At 42.6% G+C, this 26,096-nt stretch overlaps 1 protein-coding gene across 1 annotated transcript in view; it reads right to left on the bottom strand.

Moving 5' to 3' along the window:
• Positions 1-26,025, bottom strand: part of SAP30BP (SAP30 binding protein) — a gene marked incomplete at its 3' end in the record, with an annotated part of 28,599 nt that extends 2,574 nt beyond the window's left edge. Inside the window, exons 1-8 of the mRNA XM_079544193.1 lie at positions 25,791-26,025; positions 25,536-25,645; positions 22,532-22,579; positions 10,264-10,306; positions 3,775-3,863; positions 1,031-1,122; positions 519-579; positions 13-64 (exon numbers count right to left, since the gene is read on the bottom strand). Of these exons, the coding sequence (XP_079400319.1) occupies positions 13-64; positions 519-579; positions 1,031-1,122; positions 3,775-3,863; positions 10,264-10,306; positions 22,532-22,579; positions 25,536-25,645; positions 25,791-25,905 (610 nt within the window). The 5' untranslated portion in view covers positions 25,906-26,025. The remainder of the gene's footprint in view (positions 1-12; positions 65-518; positions 580-1,030; positions 1,123-3,774; positions 3,864-10,263; positions 10,307-22,531; positions 22,580-25,535; positions 25,646-25,790) is intronic.
• Positions 26,026-26,096: the final 71 nt, after the last annotated feature.

Genomic DNA, 26,096 nt, shown 5'->3' with positions numbered 1-26,096 from the left:
TCCTGGAATTACCTAGTGCCTCATAATATGAATCCTCTGACCAGCCATGAGGATCAAACATGTCCTAAAGATGAAAAATAAAGTCACATTAGGGCTATATGGTCACATATATAAAAACCCAGCTCAAAAATGAATATGTTTTGCTTTTCACTGACAATATTCATTACTGATGATTTCTTGTACTTCAGAGCTTTTATAGGATTGTGTTATGTTGTGAATGAATAAACAGCTTCAAAATCAAAAGGATGTTGGGAGTAAGACGTGCATTCTTCTGCTGTTCAGCTTCCATCCCCAAAGGAGTACACACTTCAGCAGTTTGTATTCAGAGTCATTAAAGCAAAGTTGGAGGCACCGAGGCTCAGTACCACGTGAAAACATTCACTTCAGTACAGAGGATCAGACAAAAGTTCCCTCGCAGGACCTTTAAACAGGCAGGCTAAGGAAAGCCAAGTGCAAGAGCTCACAGCCCTACATCAGCTTTCACCCACTGCCTTGACAGGTAAAAAACTGCATCTCACCTTTGGATAATTTGTACCAAGTTCATCAATTGAACAGAACTGGATCAGCTTTTCATAGATGCTGAAAACAAGAAAAGGACAGAGTTTACCTCTAGCTCATTCATCCTTCTTTAAATAGAAGTGTTTCAGCTTTTTAGTAAAAAGAAATTGTCACCTCTTAATGTTAAGAGTAAAACTAGAGTCTGTGCAGTTGTGCTTGCTGCAGTGGATGCAGCATGCTGTTAACCACATGATTTCCCACTTCCCTCAGGTCAATCTCCCAGCTCCCACAGCAGACACTCTCCAAAATATTTCATCCAGAGCATGCACAATACTTGAAAACCTATCTGAAATGCTGATCTAGTTACTGCACTAAAGAAGAGTTTTACTCTTTCAGTTGCAGTCAAACGACGTCTCTCCATTTTGTAAGCAGCAACACCTCTTTCTCAGGATCCTGCTCCTGCTACAGCTCCAACAAGGAGGAGAACTCCTTGATTCTGCTATGTGGTGCTTTGGAAAAGATGGTGGCTCACCTGGGGTTGCGGAATTCCTTTTTCCTTTGAATGATGTAGTTCATATCCATGCCCTCTTTTATTTTCCTCTCATACAGCTTTTGAATCTTATCCTAAGGGAACAAGATTACAGGGTGAGCCAATACAGAAAGGGTGAGTGTTCCAGCTGACTATCAAAGCATACATGTGGAAACAAGACAACTGAACCAGTGACCTCCTTGTATGCAGAAAGGATTCCACCTCTGCCCTAAGGCTAGACAGTTTGGTTAGCACAGAAACTTCCTGCTTTAAGGTCTGACAGCATCTTCTCCATGCTTTCATGGATAAGGCAATTGGTCTTTACACTTTCTGAAAGCTTCAATGTTTAAAGGCTTGTATTCAAGGCATCAGTGCACGCTCCTTCCCTTCAGTAGACAGCAGAAACTAGTTCAAGGAGGGATAGGTGAATTCCATGAAGGCTCTTCCACAACACGAAGAGGCCATTCCATACCTCTTCAGACTGAAGGGCACCTAAAGATCAGCTGCTGGGTCACACTGTGTAAAAGTCAAGGCTCATGCTTATGACTGAGAAACAGGTGAGCAGAGCCAAGCTGTGCTGTGCTACAGACACAACATGATCAGCAGGTACTGCTGGTGGGGAATGCTGGCAGCCAAACACTTGCAGGAATGCACTTTAAATCCCTCCTGAGAATATCTCACTGAAGCCAGGACTTCAGACTTTCAAGATGGGAGAGGTGAGTCAGTTTTCCTTTGTTTCTTCTAGATAAGCTGCTTAATGTCTTCCTCTGTACAGGGAGTCAACTGAAATACAAAACTGGCCGTTGTCTAAGAGTTTACAAATTGCTGAATAAAAGAGAACTGTTATAAAACTAGTATTTCAACCAACACTAAAAAAAGACCTTCACAAGATACATTTTCACCAGGTCCTTGCAAAATCAGCATGAAGTGCATGTGTGGTAAGTGCACATGGGGTAAGTTCGGAGGATTATCTGCAAAAAGGAGGTTAATTTGGGGAACTGAAATGACTGAATAGGTGTCCCCTTTTGTGTCCTTCCCTTGGATGCAGCAACACAGGTCACATTCATAATGTCCACAAATAAGAAACTAGTAGGTCACCTTCATAACAAGGAATATTCCCTTTGACCAAGTTCAAGGTATAGTTTATTAGGAGAAAAGCTAACAGAAGAGAAACACATTAGCAGTAAAAGCCTGTAACATTCTGAATCTGAAGAACAATCCCATCCCCTTGCTTGAAGTGCTCTAAGATGTGGTTTGACCCTCCAACAGAGGACAAGTTCTCTCCTTTGATTTTACACTGTAAACTGCTCTCAAAGGGAAAGAAAATCTGCTTTAGTATGTCTGTACTCTCAAGCTCTGTTCATTCCTCAGATCTAAGGCACTAACTCATTGATGTCAGAACAATAGAATCCTCCTACAGCATGCAAGGACAAATGGGTGCGCCCAGGTATACTGAGCAGAGAAGAAAGCATGATCTGGATTGGTGAGTCATTCTGAATCACCATTCCATGGTAGCAACTGACTTTATAGAGCATTCCAGAAGTGATTCTTTACTTAGATTCTTACTGGGCAAATAACTGCAGTTAAATCTCAAACGAATGGCAGAAAACAGCAGTGCTTTCATTTGCCTTCTGTTGGGAATAGGAAAACAGAGCAGAAGGTGCTTTCACCCTCCTCCTAGGACAGGAGTTTTGTTATATAGAGAAGACTACATAATTTTGCTCAGACCACAAACCAAGGACTGCCATCAGCAAACACTCAGCCCAACTCCTTTGCAGACACTGCAAGCTGGATACAGGGAATACTCCAAACAAACATTACCATTTCTGCCCCAAAATCAGAGCCAGAGGCTCAGTTAGTAACTCTGCAAGTCTCAGAGCGGTATGAATCAAGTCCCTAGAAAGACTTTTTGTTAATTAACACCCAATTGATGAATAGTCTTCCACCTTCAGACTCTCATGGAAGGAAACCATGACAGTTTTGCACCAATTTAGTTGGTTACTGAGATTATTTGGATGTAAACCAGGGGGAAATTCTTTACCCAGAGAGTGGTGAGGTACTGGAACAGGCTGCCCAGAGAGGTTGTGGATGCCCCGTCCTTGGAGGTGTTCAAGGCCAGGTTGGATGGGGCCCTGGGCAGCCTGGTTTAGCATTAAATGTGGAGTTTGGTGGCCCTGCCTGTGGTGGGGGGTTGGAGATTCATGATCCTTGAGGTCCCTTCCAACCCTGGCCATTCTGTGAAACCAGCAAAAACACATATCTGCTTTCTTTTGCTGCATCTAGGTTAGCAGCATGCCCTCTGAATGCTTGTCATCCAGCGACATGTAGGTGGAGAAAGAATCTAGTCAATGCTGCCTCAACTATTCCAGTAAGGGGATTCTCAGATCCATGCAGAATAACAAAGATTTGTTCTCTCCTTAAGAGCTGAGTTTGCTGAAGTCAGAGGACAGCAGCCTTCACAGTAAACTTTACTTCTGATTCGCTGATGAGATCAAGAGCCATCTTAAAACATGACCTACACAGACTGTGGAAAAATTTAGCTTTAAGCTAATGTGAGATTCATAAGCTAAAACTCCTGCAAAATGAAAAAACAAACAAACAAACAAACAACAGTGCATAAACTCACTTGGTCAGGAACTCAGCGATAATGCCGGATTTTTGACTTGTTGACAAAGACTGAGCAGAGTTCCCAAACGTCCCCCCTTCCCTCCTGAAACATTTCCCAACTTTCCACTTTCTATACCAACCTGCAAATGGTTAGAACATCTGCCAGGAGGCTCAGGAGGGATTCTGATCTCATCTGGAGACATGTTCCGCACTCTCTCTGAAAAAGAAGCTGTGGAGAGCAAACTGGGCATGAGTTCTGGTACTGGGGAAGGGACTTTAAGCCATGCAGATCACTGAAACATTCTATGCCCTTGCTAGTATGATGAACAGTGAAATAGAATGGATAAAGGCAACTGGAATTACGTTAACTGGTACTTGTGTCATTTTCAAAGTGCTGAGCAGGAAGCAACTAACCTAAGGCTAAATCAGTGGCAGAATAACAGGATGCTGCTGGATCGGTGTCTACCTTATGCTGTGGCTTTTTCACACTCAGGATCCAAGTTGTATTCTAAGGTGCCTTTTTTATCTCATAGCAGATCTGGAAAAAGCAAGAATACTCCCTACTCCAGCTGGAATTGTTGGTAAGATCCTCAAAGGCAAAGGATCTGCAGAGGAATGTAAGTATATCCATGGAACATTCATCTATCACCCCATGTTGAGAACAACACATCAAGCTCTCCGCTAGTCCAGGTCTTCTATTTACACTTCAAAGTCCTGCTCTAAACAGCCCAGATAATCTTGTGGTAGTCTGATTCTTTGTGAGCATCCTATACCTGTGAGTACCACAGAAGCAGCCTGGCTCATTGCCATTTTTTGGGACATTACCTGCTTGGATCCTCTTCCCTTCAAGACCTACCCACATGAACCAAAATGGTTCGAGAAGCAAACAACCCTCACCCAATCTGTAGGGAGTGAACCACAAGAAAATGCATTTCATCCTTAAGTTAATATTTCCTTAAGGGGCATTCTGATCCTTGCTTAGAGTCAGACTATTACTAGAAAGAACAAATAGTCCTGCAGGACCAAGAACAGACCAGCAGAGCGCCAGCTTCCTACAGCTGTTTGTGTTGGGATACACCATTACAGAACCTGATTGCTCCCTAACGATTAGTGTACAAAAATATCAGCAAAAGAAACAGTCACATTCCCTCTATTACTGGCTGCCCTCCCACTCAGTTACAGGAAACCCAGGGAGCTTTCTAGCTGAAGTCTGAGAGCAGAGCACTGTGCCACACTTAAGCCATTGGGATTGTTTTCAACCATAATTAGTACAGAGAGTCACAGTCTGTAGTGGAAAAAAAGACCCGACACCAGCACAGCAGTTGCATTGAGCAAGTCTTTCATATTTGTGGCTCCCCAGTTATATATGCTGGAATAAAAACAGCTTGAACTGAAAATTCCAGCACACTCGAGTCCAGCTCCTTTGACTTAATGCCCAGCCGTTCCCAAAGGGCAAACACTGGCATTTGAGCACAGCATACACTTCTGCCTTCCAGCACAGACCATCAGATAGCTGAGGTTGCAGATAATCAACATTACACATGTTCAGCTACTACAGTTTCTGGTTCTTTTACAAAAATGTAGGAGACTATAAAGGACACCAAGGATGACATCCTTTGGGGATGCAAAGCTGGCAGGCGACCATTCATTCTCTTTGATCAAGATGTTGTTGAGGGTTAAATTCTTCAGCGGTTGCTAGCAATGAACAAAAAGTGTCCTTTGGCATTTACTAAGAGGGGGCCTCTGTGGAGGAAGGAAGCTTGCCAGAGCCCCTACAGAAAGGCAGGGAAACTCCGTGACAACAAGACAGACATTTATTGTAAGTTACAACTGCTGATTGGATGGCATAGCTTCTAATTTAATTAGAATTTCAGGAACCCTAAGAGACAGTAGCAAATAGACAGAGGTGTTCATAATAGAAAGCACACCAGGCATTCCGGAAAAGGAGAAAGCTGATTAATGGCTTAAGGGATTCACAACACCAGCAGGAACATTAAAAAAAAAAATAAAATAAAAAGGCCACAAACCAGATTTCATAAGGCAAATAAATATCCTAAAAAGCAAGCCTGGACATCTCATTGGCTCCTCATCTTCACAGATGACCAGAAAAGCCACAGGGAAGCAACACACCTAAGGGTAGGGGCACTGTGGGCTCAAACTTGGGAAATACAGTACCAAACTTGGCCCAGAACTCTGCAAGGCAGCACATTCAGCAATCAGTTCAAAGCTCCCATGAAACAGAAATGACACTGGAGGATGAACAAGAGCTTCCACTGAGACATTTTTGCCCATAACCTTCCAGGTTTCAGTCTTCATTTGCCCTTTTGTTTGAGTCATGTGAAAACAATTTCACAGCATTATACAGATGGGGGAAAGCATCTCAATAGTTCATAAAGAAGTAGGGCACTTTTGGCTACAGCTTTCCCACTGTATGTGCATCATGTTCCACCTGGCAAATCCAGCACAGACATGAGCACAGGAACATTCAGCATTACTCAGTTATTTCATCACATCACAGCCAGTTTAAGAAGCCACATCATTAGGAAGCAAAAGATGAGTTTTACCCCTTCAGGCTTATATACAGTAAGAAAGTGCAAATAATTCATGCCCTTGAGCAGTCTTCCAACTTCTTCTCCAAAGAGGTATCAGCAAGGCCAACTTCACGGCCACTTCCTACCAAGCCACTTCTGTAGAGGAAGGGGCAGCATGGATTGTCATTCAAGAGGATCCTGGAACCTGTATGAATATCCACAGGCTCCTGTGCAAGAGATTTTGTGTTTTCCAAGTCCCAAGCACTGCATTCCATGGCTATACACTGTTGATGGTCAGCTAATGCCAAGGTGTGTCCTCACAGGATACATCCAACTGCTCTGTATATCCTGTTATTTCAGCCCAGATCTAAGCTTTACTTTTACATGACTCAGTGGCAGTGACACTGGCTGCAGATTCCAATTGGTGCAATTGCTGGCTCGCTGCCTACACGATCTCCACGTGGGGACCTCAGGAAGTTGGCCGTTGGCATGATTAATCTCCCCAGGCACACCCAAGTTCTGGCTCATGATAAGTAAATATCTTCCCCTAATCAGATTCACGGCACAGGCAAAGAGCATTAACAAGAACAAAGCTGTAAAACACAGGTCCCACAACCCAGCTGGGGGTTCAGGGGCATAAGGAGCCAAGGTAGTGCCATGCCAGGAACCAAAAGCATCTTACTTGTGAAGAAGGATGTGGCTACCACTCATGCTCAGTTCATGCATCCTTCCACGAGCTGATCTACAAGTTAGAAGAGGAAATTCTCAGCAGAAGCAATAGATGCTTGGAACTTTTTGTGTTGCAAGTGCAGACAGTGATGAGAGACATTCAGCTGTTCCTGGGCTACAGGGCCATAGCACAGCCAACTATCAGTGCATACCTAGCAAACATTCAGCATCTCAGTAGACAACTGAGGATATCTGCTTGCCAGATCCTGAGGAGGCAGATGAATATAGTGCTTCCATTTAATTGTCAGCTTCAGACAGGTGGGTTATTTGGCCACTATATACAACTACACACTATATACAAGAGTACAGAGAGATACTGCATAGCAGGACAGAAAGTGCCATACTGTGTGCTCAGTTAATTCCAGAATGGCTGCTCACAGCCCAAAGGCTATGCCAGAGACAGGCAAAGACCAAGCAAACCCTGCTTCCTACAGATGAACATGAAGTCATAAAGAGCAGAGAAAACCAAATGAATAGAGAGCATAGGAGCAGCTGGCTGAACCTGGGGACCCTGAGATGTTGATCATTTGAGGTCTGATAAAGCATCTTGCCTCAGTCTTCTGAATACCACTGCTCCCCAGGTAGGACTGAAATCTCTTGTCCCCTTCAAGGTTCACTTGTGGTTGCCTAAGCAGCAGCATGCAAGGGATTACAGGCAGTATCAGGTGCCAGACTGTCTATAAAGGTTACGCTATGCAAAGAAAAAAAACACACAAAAACAAGCAAAGACCTGGAGGGGGCAATCAGAGGGGCACAGCTTTTCCCTAGAGAAAACACAAACCACTGGTGCCTGGTCTCTAAAACTGCATTCTTTGGCACTCTAATGAAGTCTGCTTGGCATAAACCTGGGTGTGTGGGTTTCTAATTTCCTGGCACCAGAACAGCCAAATCACAGGGAAGAAGTGGAGGCAACAACATACCAGTGAATCACCCATCCATGGGAGGACACTGGTTCCCTTTCTGCTCTGTGGGCTGAGAAATGCAGAAAAAGACCTGCAACTCAGCCATATTTTCTGCTGCTCTGAACACTGACTTTGTGCTGAGATATCCTAAGAGTTGGGGGAACACTTCTTATAGTCCAAAAGGTAAACAACTATGCTGCAAAGAAAAATGCAAGAAGGAAAACAAACAGCATAGAAATACTGTTTTGCAAGGCTGCAGAAAACAGCAGATGCAGACATGCTGTTAGCATCACGTACTCTTCAGAGTGCTAAAAACACAAAAACAAAAACATTGGGGCAAAAAATTATCAAAAAACATTTCATATATGCTTCCTTCTCAACCATACAGGAGTTACTGCTGCAAACCTCCCCTCACTGTCTTTCAGGCTTTGGCTGTACAATCATTAATTCTGTATGAAACAAGACAACCATGCAGTTTCCTAAGTGCTCATCCCAGCTGGTTTTTGTGCCAACTGTAGAGCTCATGTTGCACGTGCTCAGCAGATGAGCAAACAGGTCCAGCTGGGAAGCTCACAGAGGAGAAAAAAAAAAAAAGAATAAGGAAGGTGGATCAGTTGAATTTACTGCTCAGATGAACTCAGAGCACACAGACTTCAGCACTGTGTCCAGTGGATGCAAAACAGAATGTTGCTTTTGACAGGAGCCAGTATTAATGCTGTACCTAAGCAGCTGCATAACCACAGACTTTAATGATGATGACGCTGAACAACGTCAGGTTATCTGAGAAGGGCAAACCACAAGCTTTTAATGGAAAAAGCTATTTTGAAAAACTTCTGAGGGAGACTTATGCTTCCACATACTGATATTAAACAAAATTTTAACAAAATTAAACAAAATACAGATTGAAGCAGTTATTTGCTTTGCATCGGAAAATCTCACACCTTTCTCCATTCAAGAATTCTAATTCTAAAAGCTCAAGCTTCCTGGGAGGGAGTGGTTTTCACATTACACTAACCAAAAGGCTTAGTGCAACAATTGCTTTTCGACTAGATAAGATATGGCCTAATGCAAAGGACCTCAGAGTCCAGTACAACAAGTATGCCAACCTACACAAAGCCAGCCTAAATGTTGTTCTGTGCATGCCACATTTGGAAGAGGATATGAAAGCTATATTACAACTTTAATCCAGGCTTGTGACTTACCAATACTGTCCCCTGTTAGTATCTGACATTGTAAGCCCTCTGTGAAGCACTTAAACCTGCATGCAAGCCTTGGTTATCATAAGATACACGAGATTCAGTCTCATCTCCTGAATGGAGCATTCACTTGGAAAAAAGTAGACTGATAGAACTGCAATCTGAGTCTTTTGCTTGAATGAAGAAAGATCTTAACATTACATTGCTCTACAAGCACAGAGCTTCACTCATTTGTAAAGCAGAGAATTAAGGGCAGATGGTTCTCAGATATTCCTCTGTACTTTTTCCCCTACATGCTGTTGTCTCATCCGTGTTTCTAATGTTAATTTTGGGGCATACGAGCAGTCTGGATGAAGATCTCCATGGTATTCTGTGATAAGACTTGGTTAAAGGAGTTTTGCCCTCTAAAGGCAATATTTCAGTATAGGCATTGGGTCGGTGCAAAGCCTGGGCAGGCCAGAACTTAAATGCAAAAATTCAGAGTGATGACTGCTTTAGGGGTCACAACTTGGCATCTAAGTATTTACTGCCCCGTATCTTATTTTACATTTACTACAGTGTGCCTGAAATACTACAGCTGAGCCTGGAAAAGCTGGCTTGATGGATAATTAAGTCAATTCCAAACTCCCCATTTTTTTATGGTACTGCCATCTGCTACCATACAACTGTACAAGTAACCTCAGGAAGAAAGGGTTAGTGTGAGATAGTGCAAGCTTCAACACAAAATACAACAACACTTTACAGCCCCACAGAGATCAAGCAGAGGTTTCTATTTCAAGCTGACTGCACTGGATTTTTCCAGTATTTTTTTCCAAATCTAATAATGGTGCAGTGAATGAGATGTCACATATAATTTCCAACAACCATTACAAAGCACACAGTACTCCACCTAAACATTGCTACACTGAAATTTTTGAAGTCACAGAGCAAAACACCCACCCTCACTCCTGGTTATGCCAAGTCTCACAAAAGTATCTAGAAAAAGCTACAGCTTTATTGGTGCTTTTCTAGACAAGCCCCAACCCAAGCTACCCTTTACATCTCTCTGAAACATGCAATGTATTTTCAGGCATGGTACTATTCCTAAAAGACAACGGCATTGGGAAAATTGCACTGATGTAAAACACCAGAGGCAGTAACTCAAACTACAGCATCACCAGGACAGAGTGAAGATGCTTTTCTGTTGGTTTTCTTCTTTCTCTATACTTACAAAAGGGAGAACCTAGAAGGTCTAACTTGGAAGAAAAGTGAATACTTCTGAACAAACTTACCTACTAGCTCCTGAGGATCTCTTTTCTCCAGTTCTGAGAATTCCTGGGAGAAAGAGGACAGAAACAGATTTCCATTAAAACATACTTCCAATCGAACAAGCTACGTTGTCCATTTGTTTAGAAACTTACATCTTACTTCTGAGACAAAAGAACATCAATTAAGAATGAAATGCATTTTATTAGATAATAGAGCAATGTTTGTAACATGGAAAGTCAAAGCCTAACAGGATTCACCACTTCCTTTCAAAGCTGAAGTCTAAATTTAACAGAAGAATTAGGATTTTGTTCCTTTGAGTCCCAAACACTCAGCTCCTTTTGAATTCTGCAAAAACGACAGCAACTGCAGGCTTTCCTCAAAACAGATCAGGCCATAAATTCTTCATTTTTTGGTGCCTGGCCCTTGGCACAGGCCAAGAGTCAATGTTTCAGAGCATTCACATTTGGGAAGAATGCTCTGCTGGCAAGTCTGTCTTGGCTGCTGCTTTCCAGGAGCTGATCTGTTCATCCAGGAACTCCAAGGTGAACCATTGACTTGCATACTCTGTTTAGAGATCTTCAACACAACCAGTCAGTCCTTCCTTCGTTACATTAATACAAATTAAGGCAGCTTCAATTGCAGGAGCACAGCACATGTTTGGACTACAGTCTGCTAAGCAGGAGTGTTATGCAGGACAAGACATTTGTAAATACACTTTCACCACGCTGAGAGTAACATCCAAGCATTTCGGTACTTATGTTAAGCCCCAAGGGAGTCACAAGCAATACCATCTCAGCTTCTGAAATAGTATCAGCGGTATCCTAACATTGTCCTCTCCCCCTGCCTCCCTCCCTAAGACTTTTTGTGACTCACTGGACTGTGTGTCCAAAATTCCTCAGTGCCTCTGAACACAGAAGCTATTCATTCAACCTGACACAGACAAAATTCTGTCTCCTCGCTGCTTGGTAACCAGGCTCTAAATCCCCTCCTTTACTCCATTTCCAGTCAGGTGAGAGATGGACAAGGTGAGGAGAACAGAGCGAGGTCAGCATCTGGGAACAGGCTGGGTCAAATTCACACTGAAAACTCAAAAATTTCCAGAGAAACCAGAGCCCTCACGGAGCAGAAAAACAAATTCTTTGTGTGTCACTCGCTGCTGTGTGGCATTTTTCTTTAATAGTCATTCATGAAGAAAAGCACTGTTTCTCCTTAAGTACGCTTGGATCACAACAATAAGAGGCTGAAGTTATTTTAGAAAAAAGAAAAGGACACGAAGGAACACGCATCTCCTTGCTGGCCAGCTGGCAAGGCACCAGGATCCCAGCACAGCTTCCAGCCGCTCTAAGCCAACGCTCTCGATGTAACACATCAACACCTCTTTTCCTCCCAGGGTCTTCAGAACAGCAGGGGAAAACGATAAATGAGAAACAGCATTTCAAAGCAAGACGTGCCATGAGAAGGAGTTCTCTGGTGGAAGCACTGGATATGAATTCAGCTGCATCCTCCACGGACCCAGCATGAAAGAGCGGAGCCTCACTTTACCACCAGAGAAATGGAGATGATTCCACAGTAACTGTCAGATTATGAGGACAAATTCAGATTGTATGGAAGTGTTGCACACAGGCTGGAAAGGTTCATAAGCTTCCCTTACATCTGTAGCTCTGTACCCAGGAGCAATATCATTACCCATTCGGCAGCAAATGTTTGGCCCTGCGCAGCCTGGTCTAGTATTGAACGTGGAGGTTGGTGGCCCTGCATGTGGCAGGGGGGTTGGAGATTCATGATCCTTGAGGTCCCTTCCAACTCTGGCCATTCTGTGATTCTGTCAGGTCAGAAGGCTGCTCCACCTCCCTGAGGGGGAGAACTTGCTGCCTACGTATTTAGGTTTTCACCTTGGTTTGAAACAGCAAACAAATATTTGGTGGGATGAAAGGAGGGCTGCCATTGTTTCAAACTTAACTGAATTATGTTTTGCCAACTTCCCAATTTTTTGTTATGAACAGACTTGAGAGGGAAGAGGAAGAAATAGACTGCTTTCCTGAGCACCTCCAGATCCCCAACCTTCACCCAGCACTGTGCTTCTTGTTCCATTAACAACCCCACTGCTTTCCTGCCCGAGCCATCAAGGAGGAAAATCCCTAAAGTGACTGTCTGTACCAAACATGTCCTCAAGCAACCCAACGGCACGGCCAAATTCAGGAGCTTTAGACATGGCTGCCCTCTGACATGGCCTGTTAGCAGGGTTACAATCAGCTGCATTTCTGAAGTTTTTAGAAGCCTGTTTTCAAGTCTCAGGATGCACGCAGTAGTATTCTGAGGGATAATTCGATGGCCCAAACCTCCCCAGGTACGTACCACACGCTAGACAAATCTCTTTCTAAAGTCAGATGTGTTGAACAGCACGTTTCATGAATTTCTGGAATTGGTAAGTTTCCTGCAACTAGAAGTACATATTTCTTTAACTTATACCTTTTAATCTTAGAGCTTCATCACGAGCCCACTCAGTGTACAACAGGCCAACTAAAGCCAACCCTCTTAAGCTGCTGCTGTGTATTCATCTGCCCACATTGCCTACCCTCATTCCACCACAGCCATTCAAGCAAGTCCAGTCCATACATCCTCAGGTCAAAGCTAAGACATTAGAAGCCCTAGAGCTACATCAAACAAAGGAGAACAAACTTGCTAACATTATAGCCACACCTCACTCCCCAGAGGATATGAATTTTGCTTACTGACGAGTTTCACCCACTGCTCCATCATTAGCAAGCTGAAGACATCAGCACAGCTTTTCATTAAGTTGGACTGCTTTCAAGCCTCCCAAATACCTTCCAAAAACAAAGGGTTGACCGACTCATCCTACAGCATCTGTTCGTATTTGCTTGGTTTACTGTCCAACACCATAGCAAGGCAAGTACCAACAGCCTGACCGCAGACATACAGCTTGGCAGACAAGAGGTTTAAGAGAAGTCTTGTTCAAACCTCTCAGCATCTGCTGAAGATCCAGGAATTCAGAACAGTCAAAACTTTGGTTGAGAAACACTCCCAAAAAGATTCCTTACACTTTCCTTGGCTAATTTAAGTCTTGGACAAACACTAAATATAATGAGTTGATCAGAAGAAGAGACAGAATTTTTAAAAAAACAAACATTTTCTGCAGATCAAATTCAATATTGTGGTTCAATGAGACAGAAAAATCAGTAAATGGGGGTAATGAGGGACAATTAATACTGCAGAGCTACGTTTTAGTTGTGAGAAGGAAGATGTATACTATGCACAGATAACATTTCTAAAGCAATGCCAAGGCTTTTAAACAATGGAACATTTAGAATATAACTGGACTTGGGGAAACTATCCAGATCCATTCAGGGCAAGTTTATCTCTTTATAGATTGCTACTTCAACATCCAGTCCTATATACCAGTATCTAATATGAAGATAGCTGAGTGGTTCCAACATTACATCAAATCTCTCCATCAGAGTCAGCTTACAGAAGCTATTAGAGCCCTCAAGTATCCCAGAGCTCCAGACATTACTTACTGGGTTCTATTCCATTTGGATCCTGATCACTGAAAGCACAGTTAAGACATCACTGGCAGCCCCTTCCAATACTGCACAGTTTTCACAAACCCAACCTCTGAAGGCTGTACAGCAGCACCTCTGAGTTGACTTTAGCATCCAGGCTCTCACAGCTTACACAAAGTCAGCTTGACGCATCAATTATACTGCAAATTATCTCTAACATCATTGAAATACAAAGCCCATGCAAGAAAAAGGCGTTCCCTGCTCATTCTTTTTCCTCTAGCCTCTTTATTCCATCTAGTATTACATGATGACCCCTAAGAAAGCTAGACTAAGATTAAAAAAAAAAAAAAAAAGCAGTATTGCATTTTTCTCTCCACATACTCTGCAAGCTGATTTCATTTTGCAACCTGGATTTCACAAGATCAGCTGGTAAAGGCCCTGCAGACAGATGGCTCTGCTCCAGCAGACCGACTGGAGTTAGCCAAGGGATGCCACAGCAGCTCAGATCCAAGTTGGGAGAGGACTTCAGGACAGCATGACAAGCAGGAGACAGATTCCTTTCCCTGATCCAGACACTAACAAATGACAGCCTTTGAAGAGCATAAACTGCTAAGGGCAAAGTAATAAAATTTTAACATCTAACTGGCCAATTGAGATAAGTCACAACTTCTGTGCACTTAGGAGTGATTCTGCACACCACAGATACCACCTCACAGATGGCAGGAAACAGTTATTGCAGCACTGCTCCTGGACACAGTCAGGAAAAGGTTTTCCATCTCCATTTCTAGCCCAGACAAATGCTTTCTTCAAGCCCTGGGAAAGGCAATGCTGCCTGTGAGATCCTAGCTGATAGGAACCCAGTCTGACAGTTAGGTTTTCAAGATTTGTAATCAGTTAAGGAAGAACAGTGAGCAGAAGGTGGACGTGCATTTGCACAGGAGGAGAGCAACACTTTGGCTTATGACTACATCTCAGTGTGGTGAGATATGGACCGTCTTTTCAATAATAGTGTTTCCATTCAGTTACATTTAAAAAAGCCTCTACTCAGGTTTCATGGAGAAGAAAAACAACCAAACACAGTCCTTGCAGTGTTAGAACAGAGATCAACGGAAGGAAACAAAAACAATATGAATCTGAGACTGATGAATTCGAGTTTGGAAAGCCTTGCCCAGAACAGCTTTATTTAATGGAAAGAATGAACTGACTTACAACAGTGCTTGCTAAATCCTTCCTGAAACAAGATCCATAAATCCAGTACAAAGCTCACATTGGACATAACCACTGGCACTATTGCCAAAGGGTACAAATCCAACCTTCAATTTCTCATAGAGGCAGTTGCATCTGCAGGTTGTTAGCACAGGTGTACTTCAAGCTATGAGAAATGGTTGAGCAGGGAGATGGGGAAGAAAGACAACAAAAGGTGATCATTTTAAGTTATAAGCCATAAAAAAAAATGGAGATATCAATGCCATATTTGCCACCACTCAATTGCTTTCCCAGACTTGCAGCCAACTCAGCACTGCAGCTTCCTTTTTCCACACTCTTCCAGTTAGCATACATTTAAAAAACAAAGTAGTTAGAAATCTTCCAGTCACCCAACAACATATTCTTTTCCCAGAGATGCTGCTGCACACAGACAAAGAGATCTGACACCAATTTAGCCTGACACCCACAAAACTAGTAAGCCAGTCCCACTGTTGTCCTGTTGTCAGGCCAGTGGATAAGTGAAGATATTAATGCACAGAGTTTTTCAGTTTGGACAAAGGGAACACAAGGGAACTACAGTACAGTGCTTTTATTTCCCCCCTCCCCACCTTGTTGGGGTTTTTTTTTTTTGTATTGTGAGATAGAAGAATCCCAAGAGAAAGCCCGAAACAAGCCCATTTCCTACAGCTATATCCTGTTTGCCAACTCCAATATACAGCTCTGGGCAAACTGCCTGCTACAGGATAAGAAATTTAACTAAGAAAAAACTGCAGGAACCATAGTCTAGGTACCAAGAGCAGCACAGCAGCTTAGAAATAAGCTACCCATGGGAATCAACTGGTATATTCCTCTCCAGTGAAGCAGATACACAGACTACAAGCCTATTTCAAGATACTATCATCACAGGCAAAAAGAAAAAAGGAAGAAGTCAGGAAAGAGTCAACTCCTGAGACATTCCTTATTAAATCCTTATCAAATCCTTACCAAAACAAAGACCATGTGCAGCTGATGCTGCTTTTTAATTTTAAGATAAATGAAGTCTGAGATACACCTCCAGTTCATTCCAATTCTATTAAAAAAAAACACTGAAAAACCCTAAGATCTGGCAACTGGCAAAATGTTTCAGTAAGAAAAGACTTCAGAAGGGAGGCTTTCACTGCATAAAAGCCTTTAAATAACTTCTTTGAAACTTGATTCCATTCACCTGGCATATGCTATCTCAATATTTGACAAAGATATGGCAAAAATAATTTCCAGTTAAGGAACATGGTGCCAAGACTCTTGTTGGAAAAGCTGAGGGACTATTAATAATGTCTGCCTTACTGTAGTGCTCCAAAGCCACCTGCGTTTGCTGTCTCTATTCTCTCCTCATTCCTGACAGGACTGCTGTTAGGGGCTCTCCAAGGTTAACACTTGCACATCATCCCTCTGTGCATGTGCTTTGTTACACTTGAAATGCAGTCCTAGCTCAGCTCCTGCTAGTCTCCGCCAGGAGCAACCATGGTTCACAGAGAGCTTCCTTGAGCCCACTAACCCCACTTTCAAGTCAGTTTTGCATCATACTATAAAACAGGAATTCAGAGGTGAAGTACAGGCACCACATGGCACAACTCAAGGTGTCAGGCTACTCTCATTTTATTTTTTTAAACAGACTGCTGCAGTGCAAAATAAAGCTGGGCTGTAAGAAGTCCTGCACCTTTCCCTTGCTGCAGCTGAGGCTTAAGAGAAGTGATAAAATTCAACTTCTTGCACAAGCTTTCTTTCCAAATATGTAGTACTGAAAATTCTTCATCGGGTTTGGAATAGAGGTGAGGCATAAAAATATCCTCACTGGGATGCATCCTCCTCCATGAATAGATCCCATGAACATTTAGCAGATTTTCATCCTTCTGTTCTGATAACAGGCAAGGTGGAAGAAGCTATTTTCTGATATTTGTTGGTATTGGAGGCAATCCTCCATCTGTGCTGACTGTTCAGATTCTCACTCTGACAAGCACTAACGTGCTAATTCAAAACAGGCTATTTCAGTACAGCAAACAGAAATAATTGCAACAGAACTGGACTTGAAGAACTCAGACCTTTATCAGGTGAAATATGCAATGGGAAGCAGCTCCAGAAAGGACTTTTCTTCAAGTTTAAAGACAAACAGAAGAAAAAGCCTGGCTCTTCCTTGGGAGAAAAGGAAGCCACACCTGTGTCAATAATCTGTGGTATTTAGTACTGCAGGGAGTGAGGAGTCTGCTACAGCTTGTATGCCTGGCGGGGAGAAAGGAACGAGCATGTCCATGGACGTGTCTCATCTTCCAAGCAGCTCACAGGCTGGACTGGAGCCAGCAGCTCTGAAGTAGGTAAGCCAGCTTCAAATGCTGTGATCTATCTCCCTCTTGGAGAAACAGGACTGAAGTACATGGGGGAAGTGACCAAAAAATAATCATACAATTTATAAGAAATAATAATTAAAAAGAAAAGAAAAAAAAAAAAGAATCAAAGATGCTGAACACAACTTTGTTCCCTGTTGCTGGCGTTTACTAATGTCAGCCACATGGTTAAAAATGGGAACCTGGAAAGGCATCAGCTGCTTCAATGTGTGGGCACTCATTTTTAAAGCAGAGAGGACAGGAGGAGAAGCTGAGCTAACTCTACTCCCGCTAAAGGTTTTCCACGTGTAATGCTGCCTGCTCAACTGCCAATCTTCCTGATTGCCTCCACAGAGCACTGCAAAAGAGCATGCCAAAATGAGGGAAAATATGTAGAGCTGAAGGGCAGATAGCACTCTGCACAAGTACACTAGAAGATAGAGTACAGAGTGAAACCAGTGTGAAACTGCAGAGCTTATCTCTTGCAGGCTGTACTCACAGGCAGATAAATGAGTGGGAAACAAACCACTGGAGAGGCAACCTTAACTTGAACCCTGAAAGCTGCACAGAGCACCAAGCACAGCCATGTGTAACACAAGGCCATTTTTAAAGCATGGCAGCTCTTCTGCCATTCCTGCCTGTCAGAGCCCAAAATACTAAGCCTGATAGCATCAGAAAGCTCAAACAAGGGAGGGCAGGGGACTTCAGCAGCCTTTCTACAGCACACTTCTAAAGCCATTACGTCCTACCAAATCCAACCACTGCAAGATCAACACACAGCTTCTCCAGCCACCAAGAGCACAATTTTGGGGCAGAACAGCAGTTTTAACAGTTGTTCTTCAGTCGGGTGACCTGTAACATTCTAAGCAGAATTTTTTGGATTCCTTCTAAGCAGCTGAAAGTATCAAGGGCTGGTATTTCTTAAACAAACTTCATCCTTTGCCACCGCTACAGCAAACAACTCTAATTTATTTTCTAAAGATTTTAGAGGTCAGCTCCTTCTTTTACGTCTTGCAGCCTGTGAAAATGGAAGAACAGCTTTCTATTATAGATACCATTTTTCCCCTAATGTTTTTTTTTTTCCCTTTTTCATAGTAAAATTACATGAGGTGTAAGTTCCTGAGTACATTCAGGTACCTTCTGATAATCTAGCTAGATGAATGCATGCTGAATACAGAAAATTTCACATGCCTTATCAAAATGAGAGTCAATCATCAGGACTACACTACTCACAATCCCCCAGTTACTTGTTCTTATCCTCTAAGCCTTTAACTTGAAATCAAGATAATTTTGGTATTTAAACAGACAGACGAATGGCCAGGCAAGATATATTAAAAAAAAAAAAAAACAAAAAAAAAAAAAAACAACCCACACCACAATCAAAAGCTCTACTTTAATACATGTCTATGCATCGTAACACAGGGAAGTTATTCACAGGTTCACTGGGTTGATAAGGGCTCCACAGCTTTGCTGACTACCAAAAGGTGGTGCTTAGACATGCATAGAAACATCGCATACCTCTGAGACCAGGACACCCTTCTGCTACCTCCCACTTGGACTGCCTCTCAACAGAACACCACAAAGATCCAGGAGGACCCTTAAAACCACAGAACATAGCTTCTCCTGAAAGCTACTCCTTTCAAATAACTGTTACCACGTGTTAAGCATATACTTGCATAGGGAGTGCCAATATTTATCAGAGTTCCTGCGCTGGCTAGTCCTGATAACAGAATCAAAGCTCAAGAGTTAATGATTCCCTCTGTGAAAACACCAGCAAACCAAGCTGAAGGGCTGTGCCCTGTCCTCCTGCAGTCTGTTATTCATTCAGCCCTACAGCACCAACACAGAACCCCTCCAATAAGACCTGGAGCACAAAGTCTGCACTTAAGGTTCATGTTCCTCCTCCTGCAGGGCTGGCCCCTGTAGCAAGCTTTGCAGCCTGGTTGGTATCTTGTTCCTACATCAAGGTTGCAACTATAACCAGTGGCTGGCAAGAGCCCAAGCACCTGGCAGGCACCACAGGGCCTTTAACCCTCATCATTCCAAACCAATACTGCCAGCAGAACGTCAAGTTTCAGGTATTTTCACAACGTCCTTCATTTTGTACTCATGGTTCCATCGCCTGATGAAACGATCTAAGAATCCATCCAGGCTCTGGGACTCCAAAAGACACCAGTCCTTTGCCAGCAGTTTCTGTGAACCACTTCTTTTTCCTCCTAAGCAGAAAGCTTTGTTTCTGAAATCCCTTTAAGACAGTAGTTTGTTTGAAGTTTGCAACTGCTTACTTAATACTAAAAGCAGGGAGCACTCAAGTCATTTTGGTTACTAACAATGTGCTGCTTCAGAGTCTGAGCACATCCTTCTCAGATAATTTGAAGAAGCAATTTCCTTTACCTTTCCTTGTGAATCTCTCATTTTCTGTGGGTCCCTGAAACACTTCAGTTACAGGATGCAAGAATTCTGACTTTGCTTCCAAAAGAGGAGAAGTTGTTTTGGTTTTTTTTATTACAAGCATATAGCATTCAGGACTGCCTCACAGGTGTGCAGTAACAGAAAATCCTATGAGCTAAAAGCCTGATGTGGGAGAACTTTTTCAGATGCCTGATGAAGCTTCAATATTCTTCTATACCTGGCACATCTCTTTCCCCAAATAGATTCAAAGAAGTTTTCCACTTGACTCTCCAAGGGTAGACAACACAGTGGACTGGTATCAGTATTTTATTTTGATAAACTCATTGTAACTTCCTGCTCAGCAGAAAATAAGTTTAAAGAAGAAAAAAAGATGAAAGCTGCAGTTCCATCCAGGCCTTCTTACTTCCTTTACCTCTAGTGAGGAACAAGGGTTGCAAGGACAGACAGATGTGATGAGTCCTCAAGATCAAAACAAGGTAGAGTCAAGATTAAAAACCGCAGGCAAATATAAACACCATATGGTGGAGTAGAAAAGTCTCCCCACTGCAACTTTGAGGCAGGCAATGAATTCCACTCTCCCCATCATCACTTTACCATTACAAATGCCACTGACAGTTTTTACACCATTCCCCACATTTAGCCTCCTTGATTTACATCCAAAACTGACCACCAGCTGGACGTTTTGTGTTACCATCCAAGCAAAAAATGAAGCCAAGTCACAGGACGCTCCAACAACGAGGAACTCCTCCACACAATTTGGCCTGTCAATTGTTCTCCTCAATGATTCAAATAAGATAAAATAGTTCACTCACCACATGTTCAGATGGGAAAACAATAGAAAAGGAGTCTGAATGTACATTCAGAGCTTGGAAAGACTATAATTAACTAATCATTTGCAATGGTTTCACATCATTCATGCATCTTAAAGGATTGGCTTTCTGCACACAGACTCAGACACTGGGAACACCCTGGCCACATATAAAAGGCTCACATCATCTATTTAAGTATGTCTTCAGGCCTGTGACATCTCATAGTAAGGATGAGAGCAAGAGCAGCTAGAGCACTCAGCTGGGAAAAAAGAAATAAAATTATCCAGAAGCATCAGCTGATCAAGTGCCTCACTTCTCACCACACTCTGGATTTAGAGTAACCACACTCTTACTCTCTAGTTCTCACATACCCTGCAAGCTCAAAGCAGCAAGGAAGGAACCAGGAGAACACTGCCACTTGGTGGAAAAGGGAGATAAACATTTCCTACTGCTACAAGTAAAAATGACTTTTACATGAATGTTCTGTTCCTTCCCACCAGACCAAATGAATTTCTTTGTAGTACAGCTAGAGCAACTCCATTCAGCATCCCACACTATGCTTTACAACATGAACATACCTCGTCTGGGCTGTTTGCTATGCTCATAGCAAAGGAGGCTGTGGCTTTTTTCCACTTACATTTAAGGACCACTATTAAAGATGACAGAAGTCTAGAACTCCTGAAGTTCAGATCTGCCTCCCTGATAACCTTCTCAAATCCGCACTTTTCACGCCATGCAAGGATTGTATTTTACTTTCTAACTGTGAAAGCCAAAAGCAACAATCAATTTAGCAAGCTTTGTAAGGAAGTAATACCAGCTTTACAGCTGGTAACTTTATTTTAAAGCAGAAAAATTAGTCTACTCAAGCTGAAGTATATAGTCTGAATATCCGTTTTTCTCTAACACTTCAGCCCAACCTACCTGTTTTGCTCTTAACTACTCAGAATGTTCTTACCTGAACGGCCTGTTTCTACTTGGGTGTGCCTGTGCTGAATAAGAACATTCCAAATTCAAGAAGCAGAGGAAAGATGCCCATTCTACTTATTGTCATTTTTACAATCCACTAAGCTGCTTCTTCTGGTGTCTTTTCTACTAACAAATTTACATAGAGATTTCACTGTATCTTGCTTTGAGGCATCTTCTTTAATCTGCAGAGGATGTATATTTCTTGTAAAGAAGAGATCACAGAGGAATAGGTGTTAAAACTTCAACAGCATTCACACACTGTTTCTATGCTCACTGTTTCTACTTAATTTTCCTAATGCAGAGAAAATGACAGCATGGCATGTTCCTTTATCTTAAAAAGTTTGCTCATTATGTAAAAGGGTTTTAATGTAATTTAACTTAGGAAACCAACTTATATAGCAACACAAGTAGAAACTGAACAAGCAGTTTATGTATTACCATAATCTACAGTGACTCTCAGTTGCAGACAGGGATCAAGCTCAGACTCTTTTTCTGCCTGAATCCAGGTCTCACTGCTTTGTATTTCAGTCGAACTTCCTTTTGCCACACATTTTTCTAACAGATGTAAGTGTTAACTGTAAGACCTGGGATGTTTCTCTGGGCACAACTGAATTGATAATGTTGATAATTGACATGTTTTATGACCTCTGGGAACATACAATCATTTACTCATTATGTGGTTCTAACTACAGCTTTTCAAATAACGCTGGTCAGAAATAAGAGAATTCTGCACTTAACAGCACATCTGATCACTGAAAAACAGGAAAGATGCTGTCACAAAATACACCTCTGATCTAATTCAGAAGACTGCAGTTCTTCAATACAGATCTTGACCATCACTCAGTCCATAGCTTAACTACTTAACTAATTTTGGCAGAAGCCAGAAGTCACATTACATCTTCAAAAAGAAAGTACAAAACTAGCTACAGAAGATCAAACATGAACACCAAAGCCATGCTTATAAGACTTATTCCTCTTGTACTGAGCTTCCCCCCACCACCGTGCCACACTTCCAAATACCTTCAGGTCACCAGCCTCAGGTTTTTCAGTCTCTGAATCGTCATCTTCCTACAAGACAAGAATTTACAGGATTAAGCTTAAAGAGAAGGCTTGGAAAGTAACTGCACTTATAGCAAAGGGCTTGTGCTCAGCAGCCCAGCAGTTCTCCAAGACCCTTCTAATGGAAGTTACTTTTGCCCAACCCACTCATGACCAGCAAACAAGCCCTACAGTTATAAGGAAAAAAAAGTGGTGTTTTGTTAGGAGTTTGTTTCCTTTTTAAGGTAAGAGCATAATTCAGTAGCAAATGTCTTCCACAAAAGTCACGTGGCTCCTCAATGTTCAGAGCTAGACAATGAAAATCAACAGAGCTAGGAAGAAAGATATTTGTCATTGGATAATTCTGTCTTTTCTGGTTGGCAGCTGGGGGCTTCTCTTGCACTCGCCCCTGTTGAGCAGGGCTCACAGCAAAAGCAGCACTTGCAAGGCCTATTATATTCCCAAGCATACACCAGCAACACACAGAAGACACACAACTTGCCTGCCATCCAAGCAAACATGCAGGCATGGTAAGGATCTGCCCTAGTGCCAAGTTTGAAAGATCCAGTGATGCTTGCTGACATCTTTTCTTACTTGCACAGTGCTCTCGTGGCCTCATTTACTGATTATGTGAACTTCCATGGAAAGGAACAACCCAATAGTTTCAGTTTCAGATAACAGACACCAGCTAATTTTCATCTCCACCCAGATATCAGAAAAAAAACTGGCAAGTTTTTGCCTTGATTGCTTAAAACACCAGAATCAGCCTTGTATAAAATTCCCATGAGAAGCAGTAAGCAATAGCTTTGATCTGAAACTGGTAGGTAAGCCTACTGTTCCACTGCCCAATGGGTTACTGCTCCACTGGGGATCCTAGAGCTACGTATGCAAATAGATGCTCTGGGTTCAAAGCAAGTAGAGGAGCAGAAAAGAAAAAAAAATAGTTTTCATGCTCACACAATTCAAAACAGTTTTTCCTTTGAAACTTCACTACTCCGTTTGAGCTTTGGCCCCAAAATATTAATTTGGTATTTCAAAAACAAACAAACAAAGATTACGTGCAACTGAAAGGAGGGGTTAACATGAAGTGCACACTTCAGGGTGTTAGCACACACTCAAGTTCTGGCAAGGCAAGCTACAGAGTGATTACGCAGTAACACCAAAGTTTTAATTGCAGGAATTAACATGTGTATACCACAGAAGTGAGACACCAAACCCTTTCTTCACTTCAGATCCTCTCCAGCTTACCTTCCTAAAATATACGTGTGCCAATAACTCAGCTTTAGCAATCAAGTTCAATAACAGTAACTGCATAACTAAGAAGAACCACAGTACCAAGTTAGTTGGTACTTGATCACAAATTCCCCTCTAAGCTCCCATACACATTCAAAAAGAAGTGATTTTCAAATAATGAACAATAGGTTCAATCATTCATTAGATGAACACTTAAGTGAAATAGCTTCAAAAACCTTCTAACCTAGCAGGGGATATCTCTGAAACAGCAAGAGAACATTAGTGAAACTTCCTTTGAAGATAAAATAACAAACAGCAGATAAGGTAGATAATATAAGCACAGGGTTATTTTGTTAAAGCCCCAAAACAACTGAATCCAATTTTTACTGCTTTCCAAAAACAGCTCGTAACCAGTGAGTACCCATGCTACACTCTATCAAGGAATCCCTTGATTCTAATTAAAGAAAACATGCTGCTGCCTTGCAACAAGACTACAAATAAGGCACCCTAATTAATCTCCACAGATCAGTACAGTAACTGGAAACATATGCAAGATCTGCTAGCTAAACACTGGAGTGATTTCACCAATTGCCATTTCTTGCATAGTGCCTTGAATTTCCCAGGTGCTGGATGGTTAAAATCTACACTGACAATGCATGTGCAATACAGGCTACCCATTTTACATACTTCGTTGTTGAGGAACATCTGCATCACGTCTACCACCTTTAAAATAAAGAGATCTCACTGGAAGAGTCTATAAGCTTTGGGTATGAAGAGGAGAATGACTAATGCAATAAAGAAGTGTCATTACTTCACTTAGCCAGACAATCACTGTGAATGCTATTGCTCACACTCATTCCAGTCAGAAACAGAACAAATAGGAAAAGAGACCAATTTCTTCTCTGCTAACTGGGGAAGCAGATGGCCAGAACAGTGAGGGTCACATAAGAGAATGATCTAATGCACACAAAGTAGATTTCAGTAAGGGGAAGCTGTAGCAACACAGCCCTATTTCCTTCATGTACTAAGTTGCCAAAAAAATAGAGTAGTCAAGACAATAACAGGGTTCTGCAAAAGGCTGATAGAAGAAAAAGGAGACAAGAACCTCCCCCTACCTCCTCAAGACTTATTGCTTCCTACAGCCACATCAGAAGTATTTGCCCTTTTTCGTGTAATAGGTGCACTCACGTGCAGTAAACTACGTGCCCTATCTTAAAGTGCATCAATTGCTTTGGTATTTATGTGGTATTATATACATGCCATGCACCTATGACAAACAAAAGCCACTCAAGTCTAGACAAGACACTGCTACATCAAGTTAACTTGATGCAGTAAGTTGAGTTACACACAGAAGAATAATTGAAGACATGACAGAACTTCATTCTTTTCAATTTTCCAGCTGACAACGCAACAGCATTTTTCTCCCTTAGCATTCTCATACATGCTAACAATGCTTCAGGAATAGTGTACATTCACAGTGTGAGTTTCTTCCTCATAGAATAGTCAAACAGCATCAACAGAGTTAGTAACAAGCAACAAGATCTGCACCAAACTGCCATTGGGCTCCAAGGCAAGTGCCTTCTATTTAAAAATAAAGTGAATTACAATACTTGGGAAGTGCTGAAACCTGCATCAGGAGGCAGTGCCACCAGGTTCCAGCTCAGGGTGCCATTCAGAGGCTCTCCCAGGAGCAAAAGGCATTGCAACGCATGGCTGCGAGCAAGACAAGCCCCAGGAACCGTGAGATACTTACTGACTGCCTGCTGTTCTCATCGTCCTCCTCTTCATAGCCCTCCTCATCCCCATCCAGGCGGCTGAAATCATCTTCTCCATACCCAACCGAGACGAGCCCTCCTTTCTCTCCTAAAGCAAAAGAGGAGAAAAACAGAAGGCAAACAATGAGAAAGGAGAGACGAGAACGAGAGGGGCCTTCCCTTCTCTGATAGGAAGGCGGCGGGATGGCTCCAGGTCAGCCCGCTGCTTTCCCCAGGCCCCTCCCCGCCCTCACCCGTAGCCGTTCCCCCATCGCTTCCCGCCGTCCCGGTCTCGCTATCCGATTCCGGGTCTGAATCCTCAGCATAAACCGCCAAAGAGGACAGGACGCTGCGCTTCGCCGCCGCCATCTTCTGCCTCAGGCGGGCGTGCTTCCGTCGCGCAGAAATGACGTCAGAGCGGTCGCCATAGCAACGCCGCCCTCCTCCTTCCGTTTTAAACGCGCGCTGATCGACAGGGGAAATGTCGATGCTAGCACGCTGCGAGGGGGGCAAAACTCTCGGTGAAGACGTCATGTAGGATGAAAAGAAACGTCAAAGGT

Source organism: Tetrao urogallus, assembly GCF_951394365.1.
Source record: "Tetrao urogallus genome assembly, chromosome: 18".
NCBI lineage: Eukaryota > Metazoa > Chordata > Aves > Galliformes > Phasianidae > Tetrao > Tetrao urogallus.
Note: the sequence above shows the minus strand (reverse complement) of the source record. Positions and strands in the feature narration are given on the sequence as shown.